At 57.2% G+C, this 23,640-nt stretch overlaps 1 protein-coding gene across 1 annotated transcript in view; it reads left to right on the top strand.

Moving 5' to 3' along the window:
• The window catches only part of LOC142907943 (transmembrane 6 superfamily member 1-like), a 76,417-nt gene that overhangs the window by 42,375 nt on the left and 10,402 nt on the right, over positions 1 to 23,640 (top strand). Inside the window, exon 9 of the mRNA XM_076057956.1 lies at positions 9,312 to 9,431. Coding sequence (XP_075914071.1) covers positions 9,312 to 9,431 — 120 coding nt within the window. The remainder of the gene's footprint in view (positions 1 to 9,311; positions 9,432 to 23,640) is intronic.

Raw genomic sequence — 23,640 nt, forward strand, 5'->3', positions numbered from 1 at the left:
GTGCGGTAGATGCTGATGAACGTGGTGAACGTGTCTCTGTGTGTGCGGTAGATGATGGTGAACGTGTCTCTGTGTGCGGTAGATGATGGTGAACGTGTCTCTGTGTGTGCGGTAGATGCTGGTGAACGTGTCTCTGTGCGTATGCTGGTGAACGTGTCTCTGTGTGTGCGGTAGATGATGGTGTACGTGTCTCTGTGTGCGGTAGATGATGGTGAACGTGTCTCTGTGTGTGCGGTAGATGCTGGTGAACGTGTCTCTGTGTGTATGCTGGTGAACGTGTCTCTGTGTGTGCGGTAGATGCTGGTGTACATGTCTCTGTGTGTGCGGTAGATGCTAGTGAACATGGTGAACGTGTCTCTGTGTGTGCGGTAGATGCTGGTGAACATGTTGTACGTGTCTCTGTGTGTGCAGTAGATGCTGGTGAACATGTTGTACGTGTCTCTGTGTGTGCGGTAGATGCTGGTGAACATGTTGTACATGTCTCTGTGTGTGTGGTAGATGTTGGTGAACGTGTCTCTGTGTGTGCGGTAGATGCTGGTGAACATGTTGTACGTGTCTCTGTGTGTGCGGTAGATGCTGGTGAACGTGTCTCTGTGTGTATGCTGGTGAACGTGTCTCTGTGTGTGCGGTAGATGCTGGTGAACATGTTGTACATGTCTCTGTGTGTGTGGTAGATGTTGGTGAACGTGTCTCTGTGTGTGCGGTAGATGCTGGTGAACGTGGTGAACGTGTCTCTGTGTGTGCGGTAGATGCTGGTGAACGTGTCTCTGTGTGTGCGGTAGATGTTGGTGAACATGTTGTACGTGTCTCTGTGTGTGCGGTAGATGCTGGTGAACATGTTGTACGTGTCTCTGTGTGTGCGGTAGATGCTGGCGAACATGTTGTACGTGTCTCTGTGTGTGCGGTAGATGCTGGTGAACATGTTGTCCGTGTCTCTGTGTGTGCGGTAGATGCTGGTGAACATGTTGTACATGTCTCTGTGTGTGCGGTAGATGCTGATGAACGTGTCTCTGTGTGTGCGGTAGATGCTGGTGAACATGTTGTACGTGTCTCTGTGTGTGCGGTAGATGCTGGTGAACGTGTCTCTGTGTGTATGCTGGTGAACGTGTCTCTGTGTGTGCGGTAGATGCTGGTGAACATGTTGTACGTGTCTCTGTGTGTGCGGTAGATGCTGGTGAACGTGTCTCTGTGTGTGCGGTAGATGCTGGTGAACGTGTCTCTGTGTGTGCGGTAGATGTTGGTGAACGTGTCTCTGTGTGTGCGGTAGATGCTGGTGAACGTGTTGTACGTGTCTCTGTGTCTCTGTGTGTGCGGTAGATGCTGGTGAACATGTTGTACGTGTCTCTGTGTCTCTGTGTGTGCGGTAGATGCTGGTGAACGTGGTGGACGTGTCTCTGTGTCTCTGTGTGTGCGGTAGATGCTGGTGAACATGTTGTACGTGTCTCTGTGTGTGCGGTAGATGCTGGTGAACATGTTGTACGTGTCTCTGTGTGTGCGGTAGATGCTGGTGAACATGTTGTACGTGTCTCTGTGTGTGCGGTAGATGCTGGTGAACGTGGTGAACGTGTCTCTGTGTCTCTGTGTGTGCGGTAGATGCTGGTGAACATGTTGTACGTGTCTCTGTGTCTCTGTGTGTGCGGTAGATGCTGGTGAACATGTTGTACGTGTCTCTGTGTGTGCGGTAGATGCTGGTGAACATGTTGTACGTGTCTCTGTGTCTCTGTGTGTGCGGTAGATGCTGGTGAACATGTTATACGTGTCTCTGTGTCTCTGTGTGTGCGGTAGATGCTGGTGAACATGTTGTACGTGTCTCTGTGTCTCTGTGTGTGCGGTAGATGCTGGTGAACATGTTGTACGTGTCTCTGTGTCTCTGTGTGTGCGGTAGATGCTGGTGAACATGTTGTACGTGTCTCTGTGTCTCTGTGTGTGCGGTAGATGCTGGTGAACATGTTGTACGTGTCTCTGTGTCTCTGTGTGTGCGGTAGATGCTGGTGAACATGGTGTATGTGTCTCTGTGTGTGCGGTAGATGCTGGTGAACATGGTGTACGTGTCTCTGTGTGTGCGGTAGATGCTGTTGAACGTGGTGTACGTGTCTCTGTGTGTGCGGTAGATGCTGGTGAACATGTTGTACGTGTCTCTGTGTGTGCGGTAGATGCTGGTGAACATGTTGTACGTGTCTCTGTGTCTCTGTGTGTGCGGTAGATGCTGGTGAACGTGGTGGACGTGTCTCTGTGTCTCTGTGTGTGCGGTAGATGCTGGTGAACATGTTGTACGTGTCTCTGTGTGTGCGGTAGATGCTGGTGAACATGTTGTACGTGTTTCTGTGTCTCTGTGTGTGCGGTAGATGCTGGTGAACATGTTGTACGTGTCTCTGTGTCTCTGTGTGTGCGGTAGATGCTGGTGAACATGTTGTACGTGTCTCTGTGTGTGCGGTAGATGCTGGTGAACATGTTGTACGTGTTTCTGTGTCTCTGTGTGTGCGGTAGATGCTGGTGAACATGTTGTACGTGTCTCTGTGTCTCTGTGTGTGCGGTAGATGCTGGTGAACATGTTGTACGTGTCTCTGTGTCTCTGTGTGTGCGGTAGATGCTGGTGAACATGTTGTACGTGTCTCTGTGTCTCTGTGTGTGCGGTAGATGCTGGTGAACATGTTGTACGTGTCTCTGTGTCTCTGTGTGTGCGGTAGATGCTGGTGAACATGTTGTACGTGTCTCTGTGTGTGCGGTAGATGCTGGTGAACATGTTGTACGTGTCTCTGTGTGTGCGGTAGATGCTGGTGAACATGTTGTACGTGTCTCTGTGTGTGCGGTAGATGCTGGTGAACATGTTGTACGTGTCTCTGTGTCTCTGTGTGTGCGGTAGATGCTGGTGAACATGTTGTACGTGTCTCTGTGTCTCTGTGTGTGCGGTAGATGCTGGTGAACATGTTGTACGTGTCTCTGTGTCTCTGTGTGTGCGGTAGATGCTGGTGAACATGTTGTACATGTCTCTGTGTGTGCGGTAGATGCTGATGAACATGTTGTACGTGTCTCTGTGTGTGCGGTAGATGCTGGTGAACATGTTGTACGTGTCTCTGTGTGTGCGGTAGATGCTGGTGAACGTGTCTCTGTGTGTATGCTGGTGAACGTGTCTCTGTGTGTGCGGTAGATGCTGGTGAACGTGTCTCTGTGTGTACGGTAGATGTTGGTGAACGTGTCTCTGTGTGTGCGGTAGATGCTGGTGAACGTGTTGTACGTGTCTCTGTGTCTCTGTGTGTGCGGTAGATGCTGGTGAACATGTTGTACGTGTCTCTGTGTCTCTGTGTGTGCGGTAGATGCTGGTGAACATGTTGTACGTGTCTCTGTGTGTGTGGTAGATGCTGGTGAACGTGTCTCTGTGTGTGCAGTAGATGTTGGTGAACGTGTCTCTGTGTGTGCGGTAGATGTTGGTGAACGTGTCTCCCTGTGTGCGGTAGATGCTGGTGAACGTGTCTCTGTGTGTGCGGTAGATGCTGGTGAATGTGTCTCTGTGTGTGCGGTAGATGTTGGTGAACGTGTCTCTGTGTGTGTGGTAGATGTTGGTGAACGTGTCTCTGTGTGTGCGGTAGATGCTGGTGTACGTGTCTCTGTGTGTGCGGTAGATGCTGGTGAACGTGGTGAACGTGTCTCTGTGTGTGCGGTAGATGCTGGTGAACGTGGTGAACGTGTCTCTGTGTGTATGCTGGTGAACGTGGTGAACGTGTCTCTGTGTGTATGCTGGTGCACGTGGTGAACGTGTCTCTGTGTGTGCGGTAGATGCTGGTGAACGTGTCTCTGTGTGTGCGGTAGATGCTGGTGAACGTGTCTCTGTGTGTGCGGTAGATGTTGGTGAACGTGTCTCTGTGTTTGCGGTAGATGCTGGTGAACGTGTCTCTGTGTGTGCGGTAGATGTTGGTGAACATGGTGAACGTGTCTCTGTGTGTGCGGTAGATGCCGGTGAACGTGTCTCTGTGTGTGCGGTAGATGTTGGTGAACGTGTCTCAGTGTGTGCGGTAGATGTTGGTGAACGTGTCTCTGTGTGTGCGGTAGATGCTGGTGAACGTGTCTCTGTGTGTATGATGGTGAACGTGTCTCTGTGTGTGCGGTAGATGTTGGTGAACGTGTCTCTGCGTGTGCGGTAAATGCTGGTGAACGTGTCTCTGTGTGTGCGGTAGATGTTGGTGAACGTGTCTCTGTGTGTGCGGTAGATGCTGGTGAACGTGTCTCTGTGTGTGCGGTAGATGTTGGTGAACATGGTGAACGTGTCTCTGTGTGTGCGGTAGATGCCGGTGAACGTGTCTCTGTGTGTGTGGTAGATGCTGGTGAACGTGTCTCTGTGTGTGCGGTAGATGTTGGTGAACGTGTCTCTGTGTGTGCGGTAGATGCTGGTGAACGTGTCTTTGTGTGTGCGGTAGATGCTGGTGAACGTGTCTCTGTGTGTGCGGTAGATGTTGATGAACGTGTCTCTGTGTGTATGCTGGTGAACGTGGTGTACGTGTCTTTGTGTGTGCGGTAGATGCTGGTGAACGTGTCTCTGTGTGTGCGGTAGATGCTGGTGAACGTGTCTCTGTGTGTATGCTGGTGTATGTGTCTCTGTGTGTGCGGTAGATGATGGTGAACGTGTCTCTGTGTGTATGCTGGTGAACGTGTCTCTGTGTGTGCGGTAGATGCTGGTGAACATGTTGTACGTGTCTCTGTGTGTGCGGTAGATGCTGGTGAACGTGTCTCTCTGTGTATGCTGGTGAACGTGTCTCTGTGTGTGCGGTAGATGCTGGTGAACGTGGTGTACGTGTCTCTGTGTGTGCGGTAGATGATGGTGTACGTGTCTCTGTGTGTGCGGTAGATGCTGGTGAACGTGGTGTACGTGTCTCTGTGTGTGCGGTAGATGCTGGTGAACGTGTCTCTGTGTGTATGCTGGTGAACGTGTCTCTGTGTGTGCGGTAGATGCTGGTGAACGTGTCTCTGTGTGTGCGGTAGATGCTGGTGAACGTGTCACTGTGTGTGCGGTAGATGCTGGTGAACGTGTCTCTGTGTGTGCGGTAGATGCTGGTGAACGTGTCTCTGTGTGTGCGGTAGATGTTGGTGAACATGTTGTACGTGTCTCTGTGTGTGCGGTAGATGCTGGTGAACATGTTGTACGTGTCTCTGTGTGTGCGGTAGATGCTGGTGAACATGTTGTACGTGTCTCTGTGTGTGCGGTAGATGCTGGTGAACATGTTGTACGTGTCTCTGTGTGTGCGGTAGATGCTGGTGAACGTGTCTCTGTGTGTGCGGTAGATGCTGGTGAACGTGTCTCTGTGTGTGCGGTAGATGCTGGTGAACATGGTGTATGTGTCTCTGTGTGTGCGGTAGATGCTGGTGAACATGGTGAACGTGTCTCTGTGTGTGCGGTAGATGCTGGTGAACATGTTGTACGTGTCTCTGTGTGTGCGGTAGATGCTGGTGAACATGTTGTACGTGTCTCTGTGTGTGCGGTAGATGCTGGTGAACGTGTTGTACGTGTCTCTGTGTGTGCGGTAGATGCTGGTGAACGTGTTGTACGTGTTTCTGTGTGTGCGGTAGATGCTGGTGAACGTGGTATACGTGTCTCTGTGTGTGCGGTAGATGCTGGTGAACGTGTCTCTGTGTGTGCAGTAGATGCTGGTGAACGTGTCTCTGTGTGTGCGGTAGATGCTGGTGAACATGTTGTACGTGTCTCTGTGTGTGTGGTAGATGCTGGTGAACGTGTCTCTGTGTGTATGCTGGTGAACGTGTCTCTGTGTGTGCGGTAGATGCTGGTGAACGTGGTGTACGTGTCTCTGTGTGTGCGGTAGATGCTGGTGAACATGTTGTACGTGTCTCTGTGTGTGCGGTAGATGCTGGTGAACATGTTGTACGTGTCTCTGTGTGTGCGGTAGATGCTGTTGAACGTGGTGTACGTGTCTCTGTGTGTGCGGTAGATGCTGGTGAACGTGTCTCTGTGTGTATGCTGGTGAACGTGTCTCTGTGTGTGCGGTAGATGCTGGTGAACATGTTGTACGTGTCTCTGTGTGTGCGGTAGATGCTGATGAACGTGGTGAACGTGTCTCTGTGTGTGCGGTAGATGATGGTGAACGTGTCTCTGTGTGTGCGGTAGATGCTGGTGAACGTGTCTCTGTGCGTATGCTGGTGAACGTGTCTCTGTGTGTGCGGTAGATGATGGTGTACGTGTCTCTGTGTGCGGTAGATGATGGTGAACGTGTCTCTGTGTGTGCGGTAGATGCTGGTGAACGTGTCTCTGTGTGTATGCTGGTGAACGTGTCTCTGTGTGTGCGGTAGATGCTGGTGTACGTGTCTCTGTGTGTGCGGTAGATGCTGGTGAACATGGTGAACGTGTCTCTGTGTGTGCGGTAGATGCTGGTGAACATGTTGTACGTGTCTCTGTGTGTGCAGTAGATGCTGGTGAACATGTTGTACGTGTCTCTGTGTGTGCGGTAGATGCTGGTGAACATGTTGTACATGTCTCTGTGTGTGTGGTAGATGTTGGTGAACGTGTCTCTGTGTGTGCGGTAGATGCTGGTGAACATGTTGTACGTGTCTCTGTGTGTGCGGTAGATGCTGGTGAACGTGTCTCTGTGTGTATGCTGGTGAACGTGTCTCTGTGTGTGCGGTAGATGCTGGTGAACATGTTGTACATGTCTCTGTGTGTGTGGTAGATGTTGGTGAACGTGTCTCTGTGTGTGCGGTAGATGCTGGTGAACGTGGTGAACGTGTCTCTGTGTGTGCGGTAGATGCTGGTGAACGTGTCTCTGTGTGTGCGGTAGATGTTGGTGAACATGTTGTACGTGTCTCTGTGTGTGCGGTAGATGCTGGTGAACATGTTGTACGTGTCTCTGTGTGTGCGGTAGATGCTGGTGAACATGTTGTACGTGTCTCTGTGTGTGCGGTAGATGCTGGTGAACATGTTGTCCGTGTCTCTGTGTGTGCGGTAGATGCTGGTGAACATGTTGTACATGTCTCTGTGTGTGCGGTAGATGCTGATGAACGTGTCTCTGTGTGTGCGGTAGATGCTGGTGAACATGTTGTACGTGTCTCTGTGTGTGCGGTAGATGCTGGTGAACGTGTCTCTGTGTGTATGCTGGTGAACGTGTCTCTGTGTGTGCGGTAGATGCTGGTGAACATGTTGTACGTGTCTCTGTGTGTGCGGTAGATGCTGGTGAACGTGTCTCTGTGTGTGCGGTAGATGCTGGTGAACGTGTCTCTGTGTGTGCGGTAGATGTTGGTGAACGTGTCTCTGTGTGTGCGGTAGATGCTGGTGAACGTGTTGTACGTGTCTCTGTGTCTCTGTGTGTGCGGTAGATGCTGGTGAACATGTTGTACGTGTCTCTGTGTCTCTGTGTGTGCGGTAGATGCTGGTGAACGTGGTGGACGTGTCTCTGTGTCTCTGTGTGTGCGGTAGATGCTGGTGAACATGTTGTACGTGTCTCTGTGTGTGCGGTAGATGCTGGTGAACATGTTGTACGTGTCTCTGTGTGTGCGGTAGATGCTGGTGAACATGTTGTACGTGTCTCTGTGTGTGCGGTAGATGCTGGTGAACGTGGTGAACGTGTCTCTGTGTCTCTGTGTGTGCGGTAGATGCTGGTGAACATGTTGTACGTGTCTCTGTGTCTCTGTGTGTGCGGTAGATGCTGGTGAACATGTTGTACGTGTCTCTGTGTGTGCGGTAGATGCTGGTGAACATGTTGTACGTGTCTCTGTGTCTCTGTGTGTGCGGTAGATGCTGGTGAACATGTTATACGTGTCTCTGTGTCTCTGTGTGTGCGGTAGATGCTGGTGAACATGTTGTACGTGTCTCTGTGTCTCTGTGTGTGCGGTAGATGCTGGTGAACATGTTGTACGTGTCTCTGTGTCTCTGTGTGTGCGGTAGATGCTGGTGAACATGTTGTACGTGTCTCTGTGTCTCTGTGTGTGCGGTAGATGCTGGTGAACATGTTGTACGTGTCTCTGTGTCTCTGTGTGTGCGGTAGATGCTGGTGAACATGGTGTATGTGTCTCTGTGTGTGCGGTAGATGCTGGTGAACATGGTGTACGTGTCTCTGTGTGTGCGGTAGATGCTGTTGAACGTGGTGTACGTGTCTCTGTGTGTGCGGTAGATGCTGGTGAACATGTTGTACGTGTCTCTGTGTGTGCGGTAGATGCTGGTGAACATGTTGTACGTGTCTCTGTGTCTCTGTGTGTGCGGTAGATGCTGGTGAACGTAGTGGACGTGTCTCTGTGTCTCTGTGTGTGCGGTAGATGCTGGTGAACATGTTGTACGTGTCTCTGTGTGTGCGGTAGATGCTGGTGAACATGTTGTACGTGTTTCTGTGTCTCTGTGTGTGCGGTAGATGCTGGTGAACATGTTGTACGTGTCTCTGTGTCTCTGTGTGTGCGGTAGATGCTGGTGAACATGTTGTACGTGTCTCTGTGTGTGCGGTAGATGCTGGTGAACATGTTGTACGTGTTTCTGTGTCTCTGTGTGTGCGGTAGATGCTGGTGAACATGTTGTACGTGTCTCTGTGTCTCTGTGTGTGCGGTAGATGCTGGTGAACATGTTGTACGTGTCTCTGTGTCTCTGTGTGTGCGGTAGATGCTGGTGAACATGTTGTACGTGTCTCTGTGTCTCTGTGTGTGCGGTAGATGCTGGTGAACATGTTGTACGTGTCTCTGTGTCTCTGTGTGTGCGGTAGATGCTGGTGAACATGTTGTACGTGTCTCTGTGTGTGCGGTAGATGCTGGTGAACATGTTGTACGTGTCTCTGTGTGTGCGGTAGATGCTGGTGAACATGTTGTACGTGTCTCTGTGTGTGCGGTAGATGCTGGTGAACATGTTGTACGTGTCTCTGTGTCTCTGTGTGTGCGGTAGATGCTGGTGAACATGTTGTACGTGTCTCTGTGTCTCTGTGTGTGCGGTAGATGCTGGTGAACATGTTGTACGTGTCTCTGTGTCTCTGTGTGTGCGGTAGATGCTGGTGAACATGTTGTACATGTCTCTGTGTGTGCGGTAGATGCTGATGAACATGTTGTACGTGTCTCTGTGTGTGCGGTAGATGCTGGTGAACATGTTGTACGTGTCTCTGTGTGTGCGGTAGATGCTGGTGAACGTGTCTCTGTGTGTATGCTGGTGAACGTGTCTCTGTGTGTGCGGTAGATGCTGGTGAACGTGTCTCTGTGTGTGCGGTAGATGTTGGTGAACGTGTCTCTGTGTGTGCGGTAGATGCTGGTGAACGTGTTGTACGTGTCTCTGTGTCTCTGTGTGTGCGGTAGATGCTGGTGAACGTGTTGTACGTGTCTCTGTGTCTCTGTGTGTGCGGTAGATGCTGGTGAACATGTTGTACGTGTCTCCCTGCTGCGTGTGGCTCATCATGGCCGTGTGGTCAGATGAACATGGCCTGAAGTCGGACCTCACGCTACTGTTGGCTGGAGCGCTGGCTCAGGTGGCGGGAGAGACACGGGGAGAGAGAGAGACACGGAGAGAGAGAGAGAGAGACACGGGGAGAGAGAGAGACACGGGGAGAGGGAGAGACACGGGGAGAGAGAGAGAGACACGGGGAGAGGGAGAGACACGGAGAGAGAGAGACGGGGGGAGAGAGAGAGACACGGGGAGAGAGAGACACGTGGGGAGAGAGAGAGACACGGGGAGAGAGAGAGACACGGAGAGAGAGAGACGGGGGGAGAGAGAGAGACACGGGGAGAGAGAGACACGTGGGGAGAGAGAGAGACACGGGGAGAGAGAGAGACACGGAGAGAGAGAGAGACACGGGGAGAGAGAGAGACACGGGGAGAGGGAGAGACACGGGGAGAGAGACACGGGGAGAGAGAGAGACACGGGGAGAGGGAGAGACACGGGGAGAGACACGGAGAGAGAGACACGGGGAGAGAGAGAGACACGGGGAGAGGGAGAGACACGGGGAGAGAGAGAGAGACACGGGGAGAGAGAGACACGGGGAGAGAGAGAGAGACACGGGGAGAGAGAGACACGGGGAGAGAGAGAGACACGGGGAGAGAGAGAGACACGGGGAGAGAGAGAGACACGGGGGGAGAGAGAGACGGGGAGAGAGAGAGAGACACACGGGGAGAGAGAGAGACACGGGGAGAGAGAGAGAGAGGGGGAGAGAGACACGGGGGAGAGAGACACGGGGAGAGAGAGAGACACGGGGAGAGAGAGACACGGGGAGAGAGAGACACGGGGAGAGGGAGAGACACGGGGAGAGAGACACGGAGAGAGAGAGAGAGAGACACGGGGAGAGAGAGACACGGGGAGAGGGAGAGACACGGGGAGAGAGACACGGAGAGAGAGAGAGAGAGACACGGGGAGAGAGAGACACGGGGAGAGAGAGACACGGAGAGAGAGAGAGAGACACGGGGAGAGAGAGAGACACGGGGGGAGAGAGAGACACGGGGAGAGAGAGAGACGGGGAGAGAGAGAGAGACACGGGGAGAGAGAGAGACACGGGGAGAGAGAGAGACACGGGGAGAGAGAGAGACACGGGGAGAGACACGGGGAGAGAGAGAGACACGGGGAGAGAGAGAGACACGGGGAGAGAGAGAGACACGGGGAGAGAGTGAGACACGGAGAGAGAGAGTGAGACACGGGGAGAGAGGGAGACATGGGGAGAGAGAGAGACACGGGGAGAGAGAGAGACATGGGGAGAGAGAGAGACACGGGGAGAGAGAGAGACGGGGAGAGAGAGAGAGACACACGGGGAGAGAGAGAGACACGGGGAGAGAGAGAGAGAGGGGGAGAGAGACACGGGGGAGAGAGACACGGGGAGAGAGAGAGACACGGGGAGAGAGAGACACGGGGAGAGAGAGAGACACGGGGAGAGGGAGAGACACGGGGAGAGAGAGAGACACGGGGAGAGAGAGAGACACGGGGAGAGAGAGACACGGGGAGAGAGAGAGACACGGGGAGAGAGAGAGACGGGGAGAGAGAGACACGGGGAGAGAGAGACACGGGGAGAGACACGGGGAGAGAGAGAGACACGGAGAGAGAGTGACACGGGGAGAGAGAGAGACACGGGGAGAGAGAGACACGGGGAGAGAGAGAGACACGGGGAGAGACACGGGGAGAGAGAGACACGGGGAGAGAGAGAGACACGGGGAGAGAGAGAGACACGGGGAGAGAGAGAGACACGGGGAGAGGGAGAGACACGGGGAGAGAGAGAGACATGGGGAGAGAGAGAGACACGGGGAGAGAGAGAGACGGGGAGAGAGAGAGAGACACACGGGGAGAGAGAGAGACACGGGGAGAGAGAGAGAGGGGGAGAGAGACACGGGGGAGAGAGACACGGGGAGAGAGAGAGACACGGGGAGAGAGAGACACGGGGAGAGAGAGACACGGGGAGAGGGAGAGACACGGGGAGAGAGACACGGAGAGAGAGAGAGAGAGACACGGGGAGAGAGAGACACGGGGAGAGGGAGAGACACGGGGAGAGAGACACGGAGAGAGAGAGAGAGAGACACGGGGAGAGAGAGACACGGGGAGAGAGAGACACGGAGAGAGAGAGAGAGAGACACGGGGAGAGAGAGAGACACGGGGGGAGAGAGAGACACGGGGAGAGAGAGAGATGGGGAGAGAGAGAGAGACACGGGGAGAGAGAGAGACACGGGGAGAGAGAGAGACACGGGGAGAGAGAGAGACACGGGGAGAGACACGGGGAGAGAGAGAGACACGGGGAGAGAGAGAGACACGGGGAGAGAGAGAGACACGGGGAGAGAGTGAGACACGGAGAGAGAGAGTGAGACACGGGGAGAGAGGGAGACATGGGGAGAGAGAGAGACACGGGGAGAGAGAGAGACATGGGGAGAGAGAGAGACACGGGGAGAGAGAGAGACGGGGAGAGAGAGAGAGACACACGGGGAGAGAGAGAGACACGGGGAGAGAGAGAGAGAGGGGGAGAGAGACACGGGGGAGAGAGACACGGGGAGAGAGAGAGACACGGGGAGAGAGAGACACGGGGAGAGAGAGAGACACGGGGAGAGGGAGAGACACGGGGAGAGAGAGAGACACGGGGAGAGAGAGAGACACGGGGAGAGAGAGACACGGGGAGAGAGAGAGACACGGGGAGAGAGAGAGACGGGGAGAGAGAGACACGGGGAGAGAGAGACACGGGGAGAGACACGGGGAGAGAGAGAGACACGGAGAGAGAGTGACACGGGGAGAGAGAGAGACACGGGGAGAGAGAGACACGGGGAGAGAGAGAGACACGGGGAGAGACACGGGGAGAGAGAGACACGGGGAGAGAGAGAGACACGGGGAGAGAGAGAGACACGGGGAGAGAGAGAGACACGGGGAGAGGGAGAGACACGGGGAGAGAGAGAGACATGGGGAGAGAGAGAGACACGGGGAGAGAGAGAGACGGGGAGAGAGAGAGAGACACACGGGGAGAGAGAGAGACACGGGGAGAGAGAGGGGGAGAGAGACACGGGGGAGAGAGACACGGGGAGAGAGAGAGACACGGGGAGAGAGAGACACGGGGAGAGAGAGAGACACGGGGAGAGGGAGAGACACGGGGAGAGAGAGAGACACGGGGAGAGAGAGAGACACGGGGAGAGAGAGACACGGGGAGAGAGAGAGACACGGGGAGAGAGAGAGACGGGGAGAGAGAGACACGGGGAGAGAGAGACACGGGGAGAGACACGGGGAGAGAGAGAGACACGGAGAGAGAGAGACACGGGGAGAGAGAGAGACACGGGGAGAGAGAGACACGGGGAGAGAGAGAGACACGGGGAGAGAGAGAGACACGGGGAGAGACACGGGGAGAGAGAGACACGGGGAGAGAGAGAGACACGGGGAGAGAGAGAGACACGGGGAGAGGGAGAGACACGGGGAGGAGGGAGAGACACGGGGAGAGAGAGAGACGGGGAGAGAGTGAGACACGGAGAGAGAGAGTGAGACACGGGGAGAGAGGGAGACATGGGGAGAGAGAGAGACACGGGGAGAGAGAGAGACGGGGAGAGAGAGAGAGACACACGGGGAGAGAGAGAGACACGGGGAGAGAGAGAGAGAGGGGGAGAGAGACACGGGGGAGAGAGACACGGGGAGAGAGAGAGACACGGGGAGAGAGAGACACGGGGAGAGAGAGAGACACGGGGAGAGGGAGAGACACGGGGAGAGAGAGAGACACGGGGAGAGAGAGAGACACGGGGAGAGAGAGACACGGGGAGAGAGAGAGACACGGGGAGAGAGAGAGACGGGGAGAGAGAGACACGGGGAGAGAGAGACACGGGGAGAGACACGGGGAGAGAGAGAGACACGGAGAGAGAGAGACACGGGGAGAGAGAGAGACACGGGGAGAGAGAGACACGGGGAGAGAGAGAGACACGGGGAGAGAGAGAGACACGGAGAGAGACAGAGACACGGGGAGAGAGAGAGAGACACGGGGAGAGAGAGAGACACGGGGAGAGAGAGAGACACGGGGAGAGAGAGAGAGACGGGTAGAGAGAGAGACACGGGGAGAGAGAGACACGGGGAGAGAGAGAGAGACACACGGGGAGAGAGAGAGACACGGGGAGAGAGAGAGACACGGGGAGAGAGAGAGAGAGACACGGTGAGAGAGACACGGGGAGAGAGACACACGGGGAGAGAGAGAGACACGGGGAGAGAGAGAGACACGGGGAGAGAGAGAGACACGGGGAGAGAGAGAGAGGGGGAGAGAGAGAGAGGGGGAGAGAGAGACACGGGGAGAAAGAGAGACGGGGAGAGAGAGACACGGGGAGAGAGAGAGACACGGGGAGAGAGAGACATGGGGAGAGAGAGAGACGGGGAGAGAGACACGGGGAGAGAGAGAGATGGGGAGAGAGAGAGACACGGGGAGAGAGAGAGACGGGGAGAGAGACACGGGGAGAGAGAGAGACGGGGAGAGAGAGAGACACGGGGAGAGAGAGAGACACGGAGAGAGAGAGAGACACGGGGAGAGAGAGAGACACACGGGGAGAGAGAGAGAGAGGGGGAGAGAGACACGGGGAGAGAGAGAGACACGGGGAGAGAGAGAGACACGGGGAGAGAGAGAGACACGGGGAGAGAGAGAGACACGGGGAGAGAGAGAGACACGGGGAGAGAGAGAGACGGGGAGAGAGAGAGAGACACGGGGAGAGAGAGAGACACGGGGAGAGAGAGAGACACGGGGAGAGAGAGACACGGAGAGAGAGAGAGAGAGAGGCGGAGAGAGACACGGGGGAGAGAGACACGGGGAGAGAGAGACACACGGGGAGAGAGAGAGACACGGAGAGAGACACGGGGAGAGAGAGAGACACGGAGAGAGAGACACGGGGAGGGAGAGACACGTGGAGAGAGAGAGACACGGGGAGAGAGAAACACACGGGGAGAGAGAGAGACACGGGGAAGAGAGAGACACGGGGAGAGAGAGAGACACGGGGAGAGAGAGAGAGACACGGGGAGAGAGAGAGACACGGGGAGAGAGAGAGACGGGGAGAGAGACACGGGGAGAGAGAGAGACACGGGGAGAGAGAGAGAGAGACACGGGGAGAGAGAGAGACACGGGGAGAGAGACACGGGGAGAGAGAGACACGGAGAGAAAGAGAGACACGGAGAGAGATAGACACGGGGAGAGAGAGACACGGGGAGAGAGAGACACGGGGAGAGAGAGAGAGACGGGTAGAGAGAGAGAGACACGGGGAGAGAGAGAGACACGGGGAGAGAGAGAGACGGGGAGAGAGACACGGGGAGAGAGAGAGACACGGAGAGAGAGAGAGAGAGACACGGGGAGAGAGAGAGAGACGGGTAGAGAGAGAGACACGGGGAGAGAGAGACACGGGGAGAGAGAGAGAGACACACGGGGAGAGAGAGAGACACGGGGAGAGAGAGAGACACGGGGAGAGAGAGAGAGAGACACGGTGAGAGAGACACGGGGAGAGAGAGAGACACGGAGAGAGAGAGAGACGGGGAGAGAGAGAGACACACGGGGAGAGAGAGAGACACGGGGAGAGAGAGAGACACGGGGAGAGAGAGAGACACGGGGAGAGAGAGAGAGGGGGAGAGAGAGAGAGGGGGAGAGAGAGACACGGGGAGAAAGAGAGACGGGGAGAGAGAGACACGGGGAGAGAGAGAGACACGGGGAGAGAGACATGGGGAGAGAGAGAGACGGGGAGAGAGACACGGGGAGAGAGAGAGACGGGGAGAGAGAGAGACACGGGGAGAGAGAGAGACGGGGAGAGAGACACGGGGAGAGAGAGAGACGGGGAGAGAGAGACACGGGGAGAGAGAGAGACACGGAGAGAGAGAGAGACACGGGGAGAGAGAGAGACACACGGCGAGAGAGAGAGAGAGGGGGAGAGAGACACGGGGAGAGAGAGAGACACGGGGAGAGAGAGAGACACGGGGAGAGAGAGAGACACGGGGAGAGAGAGAGACACGGGGAGAGAGAGAGACACGGGGAGAGAGAGAGACACGGGGAGAGAGAGAGACACGGGGAGAGAGAGAGAGACACGGGGAGAGAGAGAGACACGGGGAGAGAGAGAGACACGGGGAGAGAGAGACACGGAGAGAGAGAGAGAGAGAGGGGGAGAGAGACACGGGGGAGAGAGACACGGGGAGAGAGAGACACACGGGGAGAGAGAGAGACACGGAGAGAGACACGGGGAGAGAGAGACACACGGGGAGAGAGAGAGACACGGAGAGAGACACGGGGAGAGAGAGAGACACGGGGAAGAGAGAGACACGGGGAGAGAGAGAGACACGGGGAGAGAGAGAGAGACACGGGGAGAGAGAGAGACACGGGGAGAGAGAGAGACGGGGAGAGAGACACGGGGAGAGAGAGAGACACGGGGAGAGAGAGAGAGAGACACGGGGAGAGAGAGAGACACGGGGAGAGAGACACGGGGAGAGAGAGACACGGAGAGAGAGAGAGACACGGAGAGAGAGATAGACACGGGGAGAGAGAGACACGGAGAGAGAGAGAGAGACACGGGGAGAGAGAGAGACACGGGGGGAGAGAGAGACACGGGGAGAGAGAGAGACGGGGAGAGAGAGAGAGACACGGGGAGAGAGAGAGACACGGGGAGAGAGAGAGACACGGGGAGAGAGAGAGACACGGGGAGAGACACGGGGAGAGAGAGAGACACGGGGAGAGAGAGAGACACGGGGAGAGAGAGAGACACGGGGAGAGAGTGAGACACGGAGAGAGAGAGTGAGACACGGGGAGAGAGGGAGACATGGGGAGAGAGAGAGACACGGGGAGAGAGAGAGACATGGGGAGAGAGAGAGACACGGGGAGAGAGAGAGACGGGGAGAGAGAGAGAGACACACGGGGAGAGAGAGAGACACGGGGAGAGAGAGAGAGAGGGGGAGAGAGACACGGGGGAGAGAGACACGGGGAGAGAGAGAGACACGGGGAGAGAGAGACACGGGGAGAGAGAGAGACACGGGGAGAGGGAGAGACACGGGGAGAGAGAGAGACACGGGGAGAGAGAGAGACACGGGGAGAGAGAGACACGGGGAGAGAGAGAGACACGGGGAGAGAGAGAGACGGGGAGAGAGAGACACGGGGAGAGAGAGACACGGGGAGAGACACGGGGAGAGAGAGAGACACGGAGAGAGAGTGACACGGGGAGAGAGAGAGACACGGGGAGAGAGAGACACGGGGAGAGAGAGAGACACGGGGAGAGACACGGGGAGAGAGAGACACGGGGAGAGAGAGAGACACGGGGAGAGAGAGAGACACGGGGAGAGAGAGAGACACGGGGAGAGGGAGAGACACGGGGAGAGAGAGAGACATGGGGAGAGAGAGAGACACGGGGAGAGAGAGAGACGGGGAGAGAGAGAGAGACACACGGGGAGAGAGAGAGACACGGGGAGAGAGAGAGAGAGGGGGAGAGAGACACGGGGGAGAGAGACACGGGGAGAGAGAGAGACACGGGGAGAGAGAGACACGGGGAGAGAGAGACACGGGGAGAGGGAGAGACACGGGGAGAGAGACACGGAGAGAGAGAGAGAGAGACACGGGGAGAGAGAGACACGGGGAGAGGGAGAGACACGGGGAGAGAGACACGGAGAGAGAGAGAGAGAGACACGGGGAGAGAGAGACACGGGGAGAGAGAGACACGGAGAGAGAGAGAGAGAGACACGGGGAGAGAGAGAGACACGGGGGGAGAGAGAGACACGGGGAGAGAGAGAGACGGGGAGAGAGAGAGAGACACGGGGAGAGAGAGAGACACGGGGAGAGAGAGAGACACGGGGAGAGAGAGAGACACGGGGAGAGACACGGGGAGAGAGAGAGACACGGGGAGAGAGAGAGACACGGGGAGAGAGAGAGACACGGGGAGAGAGTGAGACACGGAGAGAGAGAGTGAGACACGGGGAGAGAGGGAGACATGGGGAGAGAGAGAGACACGGGGAGAGAGAGAGACATGGGGAGAGAGAGAGACACGGGGAGAGAGAGAGACGGGGAGAGAGAGAGAGACACACGGGGAGAGAGAGAGACACGGGGAGAGAGAGAGAGAGGGGGAGAGAGACACGGGGGAGAGAGACACGGGGAGAGAGAGAGACACGGGGAGAGAGAGACACGGGGAGAGAGAGAGACACGGGGAGAGGGAGAGACACGGGGAGAGAGAGAGACACGGGGAGAGAGAGAGACACGGGGAGAGAGAGACACGGGGAGAGAGAGAGACACGGGGAGAGAGAGAGACGGGGAGAGAGAGACACGGGGAGAGAGAGACACGGGGAGAGACACGGGGAGAGAGAGAGACACGGAGAGAGAGTGACACGGGGAGAGAGAGAGACACGGGGAGAGAGAGACACGGGGAGAGAGAGAGACACGGGGAGAGACACGGGGAGAGAGAGACACGGGGAGAGAGAGAGACACGGGGAGAGAGAGAGACACGGGGAGAGAGAGAGACACGGGGAGAGGGAGAGACACGGGGAGAGAGAGAGACATGGGGAGAGAGAGAGACACGGGGAGAGAGAGAGACGGGGAGAGAGAGAGAGACACACGGGGAGAGAGAGAGACACGGGGAGAGAGAGAGAGAGGGGGAGAGAGACACGGGGGAGAGAGACACGGGGAGAGAGAGAGACACGGGGAGAGAGAGACACGGGGAGAGAGAGAGACACGGGGAGAGGGAGAGACACGGGGAGAGAGAGAGACACGGGGAGAGAGAGAGACACGGGGAGAGAGAGACACGGGGAGAGAGAGAGACACGGGGAGAGAGAGAGACGGGGAGAGAGAGACACGGGGAGAGAGAGACACGGGGAGAGACACGGGGAGAGAGAGAGACACGGAGAGAGAGAGACACGGGGAGAGAGAGAGACACGGGGAGAGAGAGACACGGGGAGAGAGAGAGACACGGGGAGAGAGAGAGACACGGGGAGAGAGAGAGACACGGGGAGAGAGAGAGACACGGGGAGAGACACGGGGAGAGAGAGAGACACGGGGAGAGAGAGAGACACGGGGAGAGAGAGAGACACGGGGAGAGAGTGAGACACGGAGAGAGAGAGTGAGACACGGGGAGAGAGGGAGACATGGGGAGAGAGAGAGACACGGGGAGAGAGAGAGACATGGGGAGAGAGAGAGACACGGGGAGAGAGAGAGACGGGGAGAGAGAGAGAGACACACGGGGAGAGAGAGAGACACGGGGAGAGAGAGAGAGAGGGGGAGAGAGACACGGGGGAGAGAGACACGGGGAGAGAGAGAGACACGGGGAGAGAGAGACACGGGGAGAGAGAGAGACACGGGGAGAGGGAGAGACACGGGGAGAGAGAGAGACACGGGGAGAGAGAGAGACACGGGGAGAGAGAGACACGGGGAGAGAGAGAGACACGGGGAGAGAGAGAGACGGGGAGAGAGAGACACGGGGAGAGAGAGACACGGGGAGAGACACGGGGAGAGAGAGAGACACGGAGAGAGAGTGACACGGGGAGAGAGAGAGACACGGGGAGAGAGAGACACGGGGAGAGAGAGAGACACGGGGAGAGACACGGGGAGAGAGAGACACGGGGAGAGAGAGAGACACGGGGAGAGAGAGAGACACGGGGAGAGAGAGAGACACGGGGAGAGGGAGAGACACGGGGAGAGAGAGAGACATGGGGAGAGAGAGAGACACGGGGAGAGAGAGAGACGGGGAGAGAGAGAGAGACACACGGGGAGAGAGAGAGACACGGGGAGAGAGAGAGAGAGGGGGAGAGAGACACGGGGGAGAGAGACACGGGGAGAGAGAGAGACACGGGGAGAGAGAGACACGGGGAGAGAGAGAGACACGGGGAGAGGGAGAGACACGGGGAGAGAGAGAGACACGGGGAGAGAGAGAGACACGGGGAGAGAGAGACACGGGGAGAGAGAGAGACACGGGGAGAGAGAGAGACGGGGAGAGAGAGACACGGGGAGAGAGAGACACGGGGAGAGACACGGGGAGAGAGAGAGACACGGAGAGAGAGAGACACGGGGAGAGAGAGAGACACGGGGAGAGAGAGACACGGGGAGAGAGAGAGACACGGGGAGAGAGAGAGACACGGGGAGAGACACGGGGAGAGAGAGACACGGGGAGAGAGAGAGACACGGGGAGAGAGAGAGACACGGGGAGAGGGAGAGACACGGGGAGGAGGGAGAGACACGGGGAGAGAGAGAGACGGGGAGAGAGTGAGACACGGAGAGAGAGAGTGAGACACGGGGAGAGAGGGAGACATGGGGAGAGAGAGAGACACGGGGAGAGAGAGAGACGGGGAGAGAGAGAGAGACACACGGGGAGAGAGAGAGACACGGGGAGAGAGAGAGAGAGGGGGAGAGAGACACGGGGGAGAGAGACACGGGGAGAGAGAGAGACACGGGGAGAGAGAGACACGGGGAGAGAGAGAGACACGGGGAGAGGGAGAGACACGGGGAGAGAGAGAGACACGGGGAGAGAGAGAGACACGGGGAGAGAGAGACACGGGGAGAGAGAGAGACACGGGGAGAGAGAGAGACGGGGAGAGAGAGACACGGGGAGAGAGAGACACGGGGAGAGACACGGGGAGAGAGAGAGACACGGAGAGAGAGAGACACGGGGAGAGAGAGAGACACGGGGAGAGAGAGACACGGGGAGAGAGAGAGACACGGGGAGAGAGAGAGACACGGAGAGAGACAGAGACACGGGGAGAGAGAGAGAGACACAGGGAGAGAGAGAGACACGGGGAGAGAGAGAGACACGGGGAGAGAGAGAGAGACGGGTAGAGAGAGAGACACGGGGAGAGAGAGACACGGGGAGAGAGAGAGAGACACACGGGGAGAGAGAGAGACACGGGGAGAGAGAGAGACACGGGGAGAGAGAGAGAGAGACACGGTGAGAGAGACACGGGGAGAGAGAGAGACACGGAGAGAGAGAGAGACGGGGAGAGAGAGAGACACACGGGGAGAGAGAGAGACACGGGGAGAGAGAGAGACACGGGGAGAGAGAGAGACACGGGGAGAGAGAGAGAGGGGGAGAGAGAGAGAGGGGGAGAGAGAGACACGGGGAGAAAGAGAGACGGGGAGAGAGAGAGACACGGGGAGAGAGAGAGACACGGGGAGAGGGAGAGACACGGGGAGAGAGAGAGACATGGGGAGAGAGAGACACGGGGAGAGAGAGAGACACGGGGAGAGACACGGGGAGAGAGAGACACGGGGAGAGAGAGAGACACGGGGAGAGAGAGAGACACGGGGAGAGGGAGAGACACGGGGAGGAGGGAGAGACACGGGGAGAGAGAGAGACGGGGAGAGAGTGAGACACGGAGAGAGAGAGTGAGACACGGGGAGAGAGGGAGACATGGGGAGAGAGAGAGACACGGGGAGAGAGAGAGACGGGGAGAGAGAGAGAGACACACGGGGAGAGAGAGAGACACGGGGAGAGAGAGAGAGAGGGGGAGAGAGACACGGGGGAGAGAGACACGGGGAGAGAGAGAGACACGGGGAGAGAGAGACACGGGGAGAGAGAGAGACACGGGGAGAGGGAGAGACACGGGGAGAGAGAGAGACACGGGGAGAGAGAGAGACACGGGGAGAGAGAGACACGGGGAGAGAGAGAGACACGGGGAGAGAGAGAGACGGGGAGAGAGAGACACGGGGAGAGAGAGACACGGGGAGAGACACGGGGAGAGAGAGAGACACGGAGAGAGAGAGAGACACGGGGAGAGAGAGAGACACGGGGAGAGAGAGACACGGGGAGAGAGAGAGACACGGGGAGAGAGAGAGACACGGAGAGAGACAGAGACACGGGGAGAGAGAGAGAGACACAGGGAGAGAGAGAGACACGGGGAGAGAGAGAGACACGGGGAGAGAGAGAGAGACGGGTAGAGAGAGAGACACGGGGAGAGAGAGACACGGGGAGAGAGAGAGAGACACACGGGGAGAGAGAGAGACACGGGGAGAGAGAGAGACACGGGGAGAGAGAGAGAGAGACACGGTGAGAGAGACACGGGGAGAGAGAGAGACACGGAGAGAGAGAGAGACGGGGAGAGAGAGAGACACACGGGGAGAGAGAGAGACACGGGGAGAGAGAGAGACACGGGGAGAGAGAGAGACACGGGGAGAGAGAGAGAGGGGGAGAGAGAGAGAGGGGGAGAGAGAGACACGGGGAGAAAGAGAGACGGGGAGAGAGAGACACGGGGAGAGAGAGAGACACGGGGAGAGAGAGACATGGGGAGAGAGAGAGACGGGGAGAGAGACACGGGGAGAGAGAGAGATGGGGAGAGAGAGAGACACGGGGAGAGAGAGAGACGGGGAGAGAGACACGGGGAGAGAGAGAGACGGGGAGAGAGAGAGACACGGGGAGAGAGAGAGACACGGAGAGAGAGAGAGACACGGGGAGAGAGAGAGACACACGGGGAGAGAGAGAGAGAGGGGGAGAGAGACACGGGGAGAGAGAGAGACACGGGGAGAGAGAGAGACACGGGGAGAGAGAGAGACACGGGGAGAGAGAGAGACACGGGGAGAGAGAGAGACACGGGGAGAGAGAGAGACGGGGAGAGAGAGAGAGACACGGGGAGAGAGAGAGACACGGGGAGAGAGAGAGACACGGGGAGAGAGAGACACGGAGAGAGAGAGAGAGAGAGGCGGAGAGAGACACGGGGGAGAGAGACACGGGGAGAGAGAGACACACGGGGAGAGAGAGAGACACGGAGAGAGACACGGGGAGAGAGAGAGACACGGAGAGAGAGACACGGGGAGGGAGAGACACGTGGAGAGAGAGAGACACGGGGAGAGAGAAACACACGGGGAGAGAGAGAGACACGGGGAAGAGAGAGACACGGGGAGAGAGAGAGACACGGGGAGAGAGAGAGAGACACGGGGAGAGAGAGAGACACGGGGAGAGAGAGAGACGGGGAGAGAGACACGGGGAGAGAGAGAGACACGGGGAGAGAGAGAGAGAGACACGGGGAGAGAGAGAGACACGGGGAGAGAGACACGGGGAGAGAGAGACACGGAGAGAAAGAGAGACACGGAGAGAGAGATAGACACGGGGAGAGAGAGACACGGGGAGAGAGAGACACGGGGAGAGAGAGAGAGACGGGTAGAGAGAGAGAGACACGGGGAGAGAGAGAGACACGGGGAGAGAGAGAGACGGGGAGAGAGACACGGGGAGAGAGAGAGACACGGGGAGAGAGAGAGAGAGACACGGGGAGAGAGAGAGAGACGGGTAGAGAGAGAGACACGGGGAGAGAGAGACACGGGGAGAGAGAGAGAGACACACGGGGAGAGAGAGAGACACGGGGAGAGAGAGAGACACGGGGAGAGAGAGAGAGAGACACGGTGAGAGAGACACGGGGAGAGAGAGAGACACGGAGAGAGAGAGAGACGGGGAGAGAGAGAGACACACGGGGAGAGAGAGAGACACGGGGAGAGAGAGAGACACGGGGAGAGAGAGAGACACGGGGAGAGAGAGAGAGGGGGAGAGAGAGAGAGGGGGAGAGAGAGACACGGGGAGAAAGAGAGACGGGGAGAGAGAGACACGGGGAGAGAGAGAGACACGGGGAGAGAGACATGGGGAGAGAGAGAGACGGGGAGAGAGACACGGGGAGAGAGAGAGACGGGGAGAGAGAGAGACACGGGGAGAGAGAGAGACGGGGAGAGAGACACGGGGAGAGAGAGAGACGGGGAGAGAGAGACACGGGGAGAGAGAGAGACACGGAGAGAGAGAGAGACACGGGGAGAGAGAGAGACACACGGCGAGAGAGAGAGAGAGAGGGGGAGAGAGACACGGGGAGAGAGAGAGACACGGGGAGAGAGAGAGACACGGGGAGAGAGAGAGACACGGGGAGAGAGAGAGACACGGGGAGAGAGAGAGACACGGGGAGAGAGAGAGACACGGGGAGAGAGAGAGACACGGGGAGAGAGAGAGAGACACGGGGAGAGAGAGAGACACGGGGAGAGAGAGAGACACGGGGAGAGAGAGACACGGAGAGAGAGAGAGAGAGAGGGGGAGAGAGACACGGGGGAGAGAGACACGGGGAGAGAGAGACACACGGGGAGAGAGAGAGACACGGAGAGAGACACGGGGAGAGAGAGACACACGGGGAGAGAGAGAGACACGGAGAGAGACACGGGGAGAGAGAGAGACACGGGGAAGAGAGAGACACGGGGAGAGAGAGAGACACGGGGAGAGAGAGAGAGACACGGGGAGAGAGAGAGACACGGGGAGAGAGAGAGACGGGGAGAGAGACACGGGGAGAGAGAGAGACAC

This window comes from Petromyzon marinus, chromosome 85, assembly GCF_048934315.1.
Source record: "Petromyzon marinus isolate PM22_M1 ecotype Great Lakes invasive population chromosome 85, UKy_Petmar_22M1.pri1.0, whole genome shotgun sequence".
Classification (NCBI taxonomy): domain Eukaryota; kingdom Metazoa; phylum Chordata; class Hyperoartia; order Petromyzontiformes; family Petromyzontidae; genus Petromyzon; species Petromyzon marinus.